General features: G+C 49.7%; 2 protein-coding genes across 2 annotated transcripts; both read left to right on the top strand.

Annotated features, from left to right (window-relative positions):
- Window positions 1-1,851: 1,851 nt before the first annotated feature.
- On the top strand, window positions 1,852-2,949 carry PFICI_06764 (uncharacterized protein; the record flags this gene model as incomplete). The annotated part of the gene is made up of 1 exon (XM_007835345.1): window positions 1,852-2,949. One exon carries the CDS (start codon window positions 1,852-1,854, stop codon window positions 2,947-2,949), a length of 1,098 nt encoding a protein of 365 aa, XP_007833536.1.
- A 7,443-nt stretch (window positions 2,950-10,392) lies between these two features.
- On the top strand, window positions 10,393-11,651 carry PFICI_06765 (uncharacterized protein; the record flags this gene model as incomplete). Its single annotated transcript, XM_007835346.1, has 2 exons — window positions 10,393-10,444; window positions 10,501-11,651. The coding sequence occupies 2 exons, from the start codon at window positions 10,393-10,395 to the stop codon at window positions 11,649-11,651; spliced, it is 1,203 nt and encodes a 400-aa protein (XP_007833537.1).
- Between the last annotated feature and the right edge of the window lie 790 nt (window positions 11,652-12,441).

The following is a 12,441-nucleotide window of genomic DNA, read 5'->3' on the forward strand; positions in this document are numbered from 1 at the left end:
CGAGTACCAGCATCCGCTTGCCCTGCAATTTTTTTGGAGGTTTGCCAAGACCGCTATCGCAGATTTCTCGTTCGGCAAGGGGGTTCAAGCCCATGGGGGCACGCGAGCACGAGCTGGCGCATTGGGATTCCGTCTGTCGCTCCCAAGGGGCCAGGCAGGCTACGCGTTCTCTTTATAACGAATGTCAGGATGAATTACCGTGCATCCAAAGGTGACTACAAAAGGCATAGTCGCACTTTGGGTATGAGTCTGTCTGTCTTTACTTGTGGCGATGTCTGATTTAAGAGCACTCTCTCTTTGCGATGAAAGCCTTGTCCAAGAATAGAAGCAGTGTTTTTACACAGTAGGTACGTCTCATCAGTGATCCGATCTGCTGCTACTCGGACTTACTCGGACACGGTGGTCTGGAATGTCGATGCTCCACCGAATACTGGGGACGCGCAACGGAGATCATCTTAAACCTCCAGCCTCCAATTGCCTTCCCCATTGTCTGCTGCTCTTAGATTTAGCGGCTAGTAGCTAATGTATCATCCACCATCTTGTCTCATTTGCCCAGTTGCTATGCATTCTCTACTGTATCATGGTCTGCCATCAATCCTCAACTGCATTTTGCAATGGCCGTATCTAGCTTCTTTCAACAACTACATCAATTGATTTATCCAAGTTTTCGAGTCATTAAACGCACATTACTGTATAAAACTCTTGGATCGCGTGGTATCAACCTATGTGGCCCATTGTTCACTCTTCGTGCGATGGGAGCATAATGTTGCGACTGAGATCTCGCCCTGTCATTGAACGCGACCCACCAGTCAAGTGGCCAGATGCTACCATATGCAGAACCCGTGGGTCAATTGATACGAACATGAGACTCGGAAGAACCTGTTCAATGCTTGTTGCAAGTGTAGGCTTCGTCTTGCAGCATTTAGAAATGATTATCAGTAGAATTAATCCATCGTCTTATTAGTGCTGAGGGCTCGATATTTAGTGAGGGTCAGCCACAAAATGCACCTTCAGACTACATCGTAGATACCTTGATTGCAAGTACCCTGCCTCAATATTGCTCTGGCTCCAGGCTATATAAATGAGGGGACGCAGCAAACTTGAAAGTCTCGAAATATTTATCAATTTGCTTGAGATGGTGTTCAGGAGAATCATATTCATTGTATGCATGAAAAACAATTCCAAGTAGGTAGTTTATCGACTAGATAGATACCTAGTAGTGTTCATTGAATGAAAGGCTTTCTGTCTTGTGCTTCCCTGCGTATGTATCATTACGTTCAATGTTGGTCTTTGGGTGGTTGCTAGGTACGACTGGAGCCTGCAGTCGTCTCATCTAACTGGCTGACAACTGCGACGATGACAAAGCAAGGGCGTGAACTGCAAGTGTTATAATCCAGCCCTAGAGATCAATTGTATCGAGATTCCCTAAATCCCGCTGAATGCACTCTAATTGATATCTTAGACCTCTGTGAATTCTTCTTTTGGAGGTACAGATTTGCCAGTCGCGCACAATATTTCGCGTACCCCTGCAACCCAGGAATGAACGTCATCAAGACGGCTTCTAACACAAGAGTCAGATTGCTGAGGCAGCCACGAGTACTTGCGAGATTGATCTCATCGCCACAAACATACTCAGGTCATCAAATTGGTTTGGTTCAAAGAACCTCGACTGGCATCGACCGTTCCATCCACACATTCACGCCTACAGATAACCACAGACAAAGGTCATACCAGAGGTCGCTTTCCGGCTTATTTGATCCTGCAGCGCACTTGAAAAATCATATAGGCTTTCAGATATCTGGGGTTAGCATTATTACAAATTGGCCCTTCTCTATCAGCAGATCACTAGCAATGGCTACACGTAGGTCTGCCCGGATCAGTGCTGCCGCCGAGGCCATGCCTCCGCCTCCGCCGCCCGTCCGGTCCAGGAAGAGAAAGACGGCCCCCGAAACAACAGAGGAAACCGCTCAACAGCTCGAAACCCCATCCACTCCTCAAAGGCGTCGAGTCAAACCCAAGAAGGCTGCTGCGCCACCACCTGCGACTCCCACGCCCAGCAATGCAAAGTTGATCGGGGAGCCCGCCACCGGCGCCAATCCCTCGGTCACCACGCCCAAGCCCAAGCCGGCAGCAGTGGAGCGGCTGGCCAACCCAGAAGTCAGCAACGCTACCTTGCTCTCACCCGAGACTTCGCGGATAGTAGCTGCCAAATCCCTAGACGAGGTTTCGCCGTCCAAGGCCGAAGTTGCGCGGACCACGACGGCAAATATCCTTAAGCAGGCATGTGACCACCTGATCAAGGTCGACCCGCGCATGAAGCCGCTGATAGACAAACATCACTGCCGGGTCTTTTCCCCCGAGGGACTCGCCGAGGCCATTGATCCCTTCGAGGCCTTATGCTCGGGCATCATCAGCCAGCAGGTATCGGGCGCAGCCGCCAAGGCCATCAAGAAACGCTTCATTGATATATTTCCACACCTGGAGAAAGAAGGGGCCAGATTCCCGCATCCAAAGGACGTGGCAGGTACCAAGATGGACGTTTTGCGGACAGCCGGTCTGAGCCAGAGAAAGGCCGAGTACATTCAGGGCCTCGCTGAGAAGTTCGCCACACATGAGCTCTCGACGGAGTTCTTCCGAACCGCGCCATATGAAGAGGTCGTTGAGAAGCTCATTGCCGTGCGCGGCCTGGGCCTTTGGAGCGTGGAGATGTTTGCTTGCTTTGCCCTCAAGCGTTTGGACGTGTTTTCGGTGGGTGACTTGGGAGTTCAGAGGGGCATGGCTGCTTTTATAGGGAAAGATGTGAACAAGCTGCGTAATGGAAACGGGAAATGGAAGTACATGAAGCAGGCCGACATGGAGGCCATGGCTGAGCCTTTCCGGCCATATAGAAGCGTCTTTATGTGGTACATGTGGAGAGTCGAAGAGACTGATATCAGTACACTAGAGTGAGAGAATTCGATGCAGAAGGGAACAAATTGCGAAAGATATCGAAATGAGGATATCGGGAACGGGTACTACATTACTTGTATGCCACCATGTACTACAAATCTATAGTTCTAAATCGAATAATGAGCAGGGCCTCCCTGGAGCAACCGCAACCTTCCACCAAGGAACGAGTGTGGAAAAAGAATCCATGGCCAAGCCGAGCCCAAGCATATCTCAGACCTCTCGAGAATTCAGGCGAGTGTGCTACTGATTTCCAGCACCCTAGACTCTGTGGCTACAGTATCGAAAGCTCCTGCTTGGGCTCCGTCGCGAGTTCTCCCAAGAACAATGATCAAGTTCATTGACAAGAACAACAGGAGATACGTCCCGAAAAGAGGAGCTTTGTATACCCTCTTTGTTAGGGTTGTAAAACGGAGACTTGAAGTATCGTCTTAATCGCCGCCTGTGCTAAAAATGAAGTTGATGAAGCCATGGAGAAACCCGAAACGCCACGTTATTATGAGCGTGCGAGAGACCATGGGCATTTGCCTGTGAATGGAGATATGTTATCTCTTAAACACAGTACTATTTCGTATCCCTGGCCTATTCTTGATTACCTCTCTAAGGGATTGTGTGAAGGTAGGGGAGCCCTTTGCCATTCAATGCACAGAACATGATCCTTGTGGGCTAGAATTGCGTTCCAGCCTCTGACGTGTAGACTGTTGTACTCTTTTCGTTTCCTACCCATCTAGGGACTATTGACAAATGAGTCGGATGGTGATTAACTGACGTGATGATAGCTTTCCTGGTAGTGACACATGACCAACCAAAATTCAAGGAGGACGAGTGTATCCCTTTTCCCATAGTGGCATGCCACACACGTAGCCACTGTTTACATGCTGTGGATAGGTTGAAAACGAGCCTGATATCTTTCTTCATCCAAGCAGTGTCTCATTCCCAACTAGTATCGCCTGTTTGCATGTTCTTCTCGTGGCCGTGGCCGCCTGGGCTTGCTTTATGTGTGCTGCGTTGCGTTGGCTCTTCGTGCTGCATGTTGAGATCCTCGGTCTTGAGAAGAATCTTGCAGATCTCGAATGAGTTTGGGTTTTTCTGCCCTTGATACGATAAATGGCAACAAACGGACCTGGACCAAGCAGGCTGGCTATCCGAAGGATAAGTTGAACGAACCTGCTCCGGTCCGGTCAACGCTTCCATCAACTCTCACGACCATAAGGCAGAATCAAGATATGAAGATTCGGCCCATTCGAAAAGAGTTTGTAATACCAGCCATTGCAACTTTTACGGCACGAATGCCACTCGAAGCATTTTTTTCAAAAATCACGCCATAGGGAACTGCTGAAATTTGTAGCAATTCTATCCTTTCCATACTGTTCCCCTTTACGGAATACGAAATCCTCGTGAGTAGAAAGCAGCAATTACAAATGGCTGGACCAAGCAACATTGAATACGGAGATATGATCAGGAGTAGTACTTCGTATAATGAACAAATGATGAGCGTCCAATCTAGTAAAACTCAGATCGGGAAAGACCGAACGGCACGGCCCTGCCCCCGAACGCTGCTGGACCACATCCACATTTGCCTATGCTGGTTCGATGGGGAAATGTATCTGTCATCCGAACCGCAACATAGCCTCATTTTTTTTTTCAGCTACTATTTGTAAATATGGAGAGCATCAATGCTTGGCTTTGCTTGGGAGTACGCAAAGTGGCGAAAATCAAAGAAAGAGCACAGAGGATTCTTTTAGTTTTTCTGGAGTCATTGAATGAGTCTGGCCCCTTTCTCGCACGAACCGCATACTTGTCCATACTCGCACACAAAAAGCATGGACCTGACTACCTGGCATGCTGCCATATTGTACATCCTAGACTTGAAAAAAAAAAATTGCGGTAAAAGGAGATAATTCTCTACACTTACGACCCTGAATCTAGATCGGGGTTGGAGGACGTTGATGATGGAAAGAGGATAAACAAGAGCCCCAAAATCCCCAGCCAGATCAGCAGCAGCTGACGAAGCAAATGTAGAACATGTCGTTGAGCCACCCCCGGCCCACTTTCCACGTAGCGAGGACGCGCGTGCGAACACGCCGCACCAGACAGGTATATGGGAATAAGCACCTAAAAACTTATGCTCCAGCGGCGGCTTTAAAAAAAAAAAAAACAGGGTGGCTCATCAAGCCATTATAGCTGCAGTCCTTATTGGAAAAGAGCGCGGCTGATATGCGAAAAAAAAGCCTGCCCTAATAGCCAAGATCACGGTTCCCTTTTTTTCGGGCAATGTAGAAAAAAAGCTTGCCTTGTAATGCCGAACGGGATGACGTCGGTGAATGCGTCCGAGTCTCCTCTTACCCCTTCGGCAGAACATCTTTTGAAACGCCAAAAGGAGGCTGTTCAGCCGTGACAAGGGGGAGCGGCGGGCTTCTACTTCTTCTCGAACGTGCCGGGCGTCATGCCTATGGGAAAGAAAATATCCACGTTTGGGCATTCCAGAAGCCACGAGCTTAAAAAAGGACGACGATGAAACATATCTGCTATGGGGCCATACCACCTCGTTGGTGGGTTATGACGCCAATGTGCGACAAGCCATGATTGTGATGTATGAGAGTCCTGGTCGTCTTGGTAACTGTCGCATATTGTTCTTTCTTTCTTGATACTAGACGTACGTATGGAAATCCGAACGTGGGAAAAACTTATGCTAGTGGATGAACGAAATAAATAGTGTGCAGAAGTCTATTCGATGCAGCCAATGCGACGCAGATACTGCGCCTTACACACCCATCCTATTCGACCTGCCAAGACCAGGATTGCTGCGTGAAGATTCGTGTTCGTGGCACACCAATTCTTTACCTCTGGAGATGCTACGAGCACATTCACCTTATTGGACACTAGTTCACCAGCCAGCCATGACAAGAAGCTAGGAAAGGTCGTCAACACCACCGATTGACTCGGTTGCAAGGAAGGAATCTGTCGGGTGTGTGATAATTGCTTGAGCGTCACAATCATGATCAGTCAATCAACGACTGCTAAGGTAGAAAAATCAGACCTGTGATCGACTGCAGGGTGTGTAGAGACACAGCACAACAGCATTGAGATCGTGCCGCCTCCCCTATGTGATCATGGTTGTAGAAAAATATAATAAATGCCCCGACGACGCCTAGGTGAGGCCGCCGCGCACATGGAAATGACCAGTTGGTGGTCAATGATGCACATTGGATGATGGGTGCTTCGCTGTTCGTCCTGACCTGTATGGATCAAACCGACTGGATTGACTGGGGCGTGATGGATATCTAAGATTCACAGAACCACAGAAATCGGTGATAATGGTAGGTGATAAGAACCAATCCGAGCGGCTCATCTTGCCATCCTACTGCCGATTGATGCTGGGATTGAGTTGAAATGCGTGCTGCCTTTCTGTGAGACGCTTGAGAGTAGGTTGCCTGGCAACATAATCAATGACGAAAAGATTCTTCTTGCGGCGGCAAAGATGCTGCTTCCAGTGCTTCTTCTTGTGTCACAAACCGAACATATATTAGATAATAATTGACGAACTCATTGGTAGACAGAAAAAGAAATGTTTGTTAGCACACATGAATTCTCCGCCGCGTCGCCCGCCGTCTGTCGGTTGTCAGCAAAAGCTTCAGGTACCGTAGTCTACAGCCACCCCTACGGGCCCAGAGCAATCTGGAGAACATTGCCCGATCAGTGATTAGTGGAGAGGGATGAGCGGCGGGAGACGCCAAAGTAATTGACGAAGCAATGAACATTCTGTATTGGGCGAGGAAGAAAAGGGGTGGAGTTTTCCAGTATGGTAGCGCCCAGACTAACAGAACGGCCTGTTTCTTATCCATGATTGATTGTCGTCATCATGGATAGGATAACTTGCTGGCGACAAGCCAAACCAGCCAGCTCAGTGGAGGTGCGGGAGCTCCGAGGCACTCATTGTAAAGAATATAGTGGGCGTCTTGCACCTTGGGCAGCTGCCGATCAGCAGCGAACTTGCGATAGCCTCATACTCATGATTCCACGGGATAACCAGAGGGAGGCCTTCTCATTCGACTGGTCGTCGTTCACATGGCGAATCTTCATCTACTCGAATAGATAGGTACCGTCTGGCAATGGTGTGAGGTTCCATGCTAAGCCACGCTGGCGAGAAGAAGGTTCACAACATTGTGTTCAAATCAGGAAACAGACCCTGGGTTAGGCACAACAGGGGGGGAAGGTTTCCGTTTCGCTGTGGCTGTCGCTGGCTGGCACGCTGTTCGTGCAAGCAGTTGGTAGCCAATGCAACGGAGATGAGTCTGCAGGATTGAACAGGCACTCTCGTGGTGGACCACTGGATCTGCCCCCGGTTTGTACTATGTAAGAAAGCTTGCATATGGAGGTAGAGGCTCGTTGTTGTTATTTGTTGTTGATGCTGATCCCCGACCTCAAGGTTTTCCCGCGAGGTTGGAGAAGCAAATGGGTGGTTCTCTCCTGCTCAGAAATCCCACCGAGTCCAAGAGTCCAGTGTTTGGCCTTCTCATCAAGCGGAATGACGATAGACGACGGCGTGGTGAAAGTGCCGATTGGAGATCTCGACGGAAGACATGATGATGCACAACGGGGAAACGATGCTAGTATCCATTCACTGCGCCTAAAGCCCCTAGGCAAGCTGGGAGAGACGCGCCGGGCAGATTGCCGGCGGATTCAACGCGCAATCTCGCCCACACGAATGGATATCATGGCAAGTATCGGCCAGGGGGTGGATAGAAGAAAGACGGCAGCACTATTACCTGGACAGGGAGGGTGCAGATGGTTGCTTGGCTCGCATGTGGTTCCTTGCTTGCCGAACTGGGACAGAAGAGGGAGCAATCTCGCCAATTGCACGATCAATTTTTTCAGCGCTGTTTGAATGAGGCCGCGCCCGCACCACCACCCATCATGGGCCATCATCTCGATAACACGCACGAGATTGACTCGACTTTCCCTGAATGGGAGTGGCGCCGTCAAACGCATACCGGGACCTGCTGGGTGGGCAGTCGTCAACGATTCGTACTTTTTTTTCTGTCCCTTTCTCTCACACAGCAAAGCAAAGCTAGGCATTGCGTACGACACGTACATTGGATGGACGATCCAGTCAAAACAAAAACTGTAGTTCAGTCTTGTGCTTTGCTCGTATCTGTGCACATGAGGAGTACGTATGTGCTCTTGTTTTTGCCTTGTCTGGGGTGTGTTTTGGCGCAAGTGCTTGCTGCTGGATTCGGAGGTCGGGGAGTCGGAGGTAACCAGCAGTCCATGGCATGTGCAATGATGATGGAATTGATGGGTGGGCGCGTTGCCAACTCCATAATGCGTGCTCTGTAAGTACATTCATCCATTCATGACCTCCTACGTACCGTGCACAGTACTTATCTACTATTGGAAAGGGATATACAATACCCCAAAAATGGATGGATGGGAGGAACAGGATAGGTAATGTAGGGAGGATATTACTACAACCCAGTTCAGCACATAGTAAAATGATAATATGATCTATCTCAGGTACTGCTACGCACACGCACACACACAATACACCACAGAGGCTCCCTGGCCAGTGCAGAACAGAAAGACGCATATTGATTGGCACGAGATTGGGGATCTCTAAATGAAAGGTGCACAAATTGGCAATCTCTTGGCAAATCTCCAGGTAGAGTTCGGGCCTGGCTTGCATGAAGCTTGCTGAGTGTCCCAGTTGGTGTCCCATTTGGTGTCCATTGGCGTCCTACAGTGTCTGTTCTTGGGGGCGATCCCCATCGATGGCCGCCCACGTCGCGGGCATTAGCCTAGCAGGCCTGGCGAGCAGAGGTATCATTTCGTTCCCACTCTTCAGACTTGCTTCCCCTGGACCAGGCACTCAGGCAATGGCCTCCCCTGTCTAGCACCAAAACGGGATCCTCTTTTGCGGTTGGGATTTTCCCTCGTCCCATTCCACTATTTTCTGCACCTCCTGCACGCCCCCCCTTTCCAACACACCCCCGTTCCCCTTCGTACGCATGAGCTTCCGCCGGGTCCCAGGTCTGAATCTAAATTCCAAAACGTCTCGGCTTTTCTCGTCTGCGTAAAGAACTCTCTTTTTCTCCTCTCTTTTCTCTCATCTTCTTTTGCACTTCCCTTTCGGATTCATTCGTTTGTCGATATTCCATCGTACCAGAGGAAAGTCGCTCGCTTAATAGCTTCCTCCATTTAATACCTCCTTCGTTCGACACCAGCTATTTCTCGCGTCCAAGGAGCGATCCACGTCAAAGCACAACAACATTCCAATCCTCGACCGACCCGACGACAATTCCGATTCGTGTCAACCCAACTCTCCAGAGTACCATCTCCTTCCAGTTCGATAGCCGACAGTGAAGATTGGACTCGTAACATCTAGAAAAATTTCAGTATTTTCGTGTATTTCCCATTAAGGTACGTTGAAAACTATCGAGTGAAGACTTTTCTTTCTACGGCATCCCCTATCTGGGCACTTCATGCGGATTCTCTGGCTTGTTCCTGAATCCAATCCCATACCTGGACCATCACAACATTCGTCAAGGATGGAAGGATTCCCAAGACACCCTGCACGGCACGGCACCTCTTATCAGTCCACTCCTATCCACTCAATTGGAGCATTCTGTGGGTAGCGACCAACGTGGGTTGGCATTCTCGACACGCGAAATGGGGGTGGGCAGCATCAGACGTTGATACGGGTGACAACGGCTTTCAGTACAAGGTTTTGACTATCTGATGCAAGCTACTGTACACCAAGAGCCCTAGTGCAAGTGGTTGTCGGTGTTCTCTGCATGGTGGTCTACTGTTTCCCAACTATGATTGGTCGGGACCCTGAGACGAGCATGTTGGAAGCAAGCTTGTCCGGTTGCCGTCGTCACTTGGCTCACTTTCTGGTTGCTCAACACCGGCGCTTTGCATAATGTCGAGAATGCCATGGCTTTTGATGCATAGTCCTCCAGACGCCCATGGTCACAGACAGAGAGTGTTTGTCTTTGGGAAGCCGCAGCCGTCAGTCGCGCAGAACCTACACCAACCGAAATCATAACCTGGTCTTTCCAGGTTGATGATGTTCTGTTAGCCAAAGCGCCAGTAGTCAACAATCACCGTTGGGCCATACAGTCGAGCTTGCTAGACTAGGTACACTTGTCATCGTTGTTGACTCCTGTTTGGCATTTGCTGGCTTCCCAATCTTGACTCACTTCTACTTGTCAATATGATCGTCTGCTCTCCATCATTGGCATCGGTTCATCCACCCCCAGTACTTTCAGTTTTTTTTTTTGGAACCTGCAGAACGAACTCTTTTCCGCACATCTAGCTGCACTCCAAGCTTGTTGGGGAAGACGCCTGCACCGTTCTCATTATCTTTTTCTTTACCAGCTCCATTTCGAGCCTAAACAACCAATTATTGAACCTCGCTGACACGAATCGCTACAGTCTTTGACAATGTACACCCAGAAGTTCGTTTCCGCCGTTGCGGCTCTTAGCCTGGCCACTGGTAAGCATATTGGAGTTACCTCATCTAGTGTCTGGATACTAATTCATAGTTTGCAGGTGCCTGGGCCCTCGACTGCAGTGATGACACCGTCACTATTGAGTCTGCCTCCGACATCACCACTTTCCAGTCTTGCGACAGCGTTGACGGCAACGTTGTCATCACCACTGGTGCTGGCGAGACAATCGATATCTCTGGTCCCAGCAGCATTGGTGGTGACTTCACTGTCGAGAACAATGGTGGTCTGATCTCTCTGACCTCGGACTCCCTCGAGACCATTGGTGGTGCCTTCACCCTGAAGAACCTTACCCTGATCTCCACCCTGTCCTTCACCAAGCTCTCGTCCGTTGACTCCATCAACTGGGCTACCCTGAGCAACCTGGACACCCTGACCTTCGGTACTCCCGGTCTGACCAGCGCCAAGACTGTCGCCATTGCCGACACCTTCCTGAGCACCCTCGAGGGTATCAACATCCACAGCTTGGACTCTATGGATATCAACAACAACCACCGTCTCACCGACTTCACCACTGAGCTGTACAACCTCTCGACCCTGCTCAACATCAACGCCAACGGCGAGGATTTGAGCGTCAGCATGCCGAACCTGATCTGGGCCGCCAACATGACCATCTCCAACGTTACCAGCTTCTCTGCTCAGTCTCTTGAGACCATCAACGGCTCCATCCGCTTCGACTCCAACTACTTCACCTCCTTCAGCGCCCCCAACTTGACTGAGGTCCAGACTGGTGATGTCTCATTTGTCAGCAACTCTGAGATCACCAACATCTCCATGCCTCTGCTCACCAAGGTTGGTGGTGGTTTCACCATTGCCAACAACACCGCCATGGAGGAGCTCAACGGCTTCCCTGCCCTGGAGACCGTTGGTGGTGCCGTTCTGATCCGTGGTAACTTCTCTGAGGTCGACCTGCCCTCTCTTAAGGAGGTCGATGGTGGATTTGACATCTCTTCCACTGGTGATATCGACACTTCTTGCGACACCTTCAAGACCCTCTCTTCCAAGGACTACATCAAGGGTTCTTACAGCTGCACTAGCAACAACGCTGATGCTAACAGCGACCTCGACAGCACTGGCGGTACCTCCAGCTCTGGAAACAGCTCCAGCAGCGCTGTCATTGGTGCCTCTGGCATGAGCATGTCGTGGCTCGTCAGCTTGGTCTCCATTGCCGGCTTCGTTGTTGCCTTCCTGTAAGGTTGAGGATGGATAGGGATAAGGGGGCGTCACACAGATTTTCCATTTTCCGAATGTCATCAAAAACTCTTGTCATTGTCATTTCACCCGAGTTGCACGGTATCGCAACAAGGGCTACGTACAAGGAACCGCTAGACTAATACCACCGCATTTTACTGATCAACTCTCCCCCGTGATACTCTTCGAAGGCTTCTGCGCCGGAATCGAGCTCTCAACTAGACACAGGACGAGCCTTGTCTGCACAGAACAAATCACTTCGACTAGGCGTTGCAAGGTGGAAATAAGTTGACATGTTTGGATGCTTTATGTTTTGTGGCGTTCTCGTTTTGGGTTTCAATGAGACATGGTAGTCATCAGACAGCGCAGCGCATTTTCTATTGGTTGTAAACTGGAAGTAATATCTCATTCAATTGTCATTTGCCAAGTCACCGTGTCAAAACCCCGTTAGGTAATTCTTCGTGCTCTCCTCATTCAACCTTGGATAGAAGAAGAATGTTTACTGAGTCTGCATTTTGACTCGTTTTGTCCAACTTTGCACTGCCATCCTCCCCATTCTACATGAATACAACCACACCCTGACACGCACTACGTGGGGGCAGATGTCTGACGCAGTGTTTCGTAACATTCTTGAACAAGACTTGCCCTTGTTTCGGTACCATTGGCGAGAGATCGATCTTCGCACCTGGTGATCTGCCGGTTGCGGTCACAGCAGTCATGTGATCAAGGACCGGATTCGAGCCTGCAATATATCATACCAATCATTTTCTCCTTTCTCCTTCAATTCTGGCCC

This window comes from Pestalotiopsis fici (assembly GCF_000516985.1).
Source record: "Pestalotiopsis fici W106-1 unplaced genomic scaffold PFICI_Scf_4, whole genome shotgun sequence".
Lineage (NCBI taxonomy): Eukaryota > Fungi > Ascomycota > Sordariomycetes > Amphisphaeriales > Sporocadaceae > Pestalotiopsis > Pestalotiopsis fici.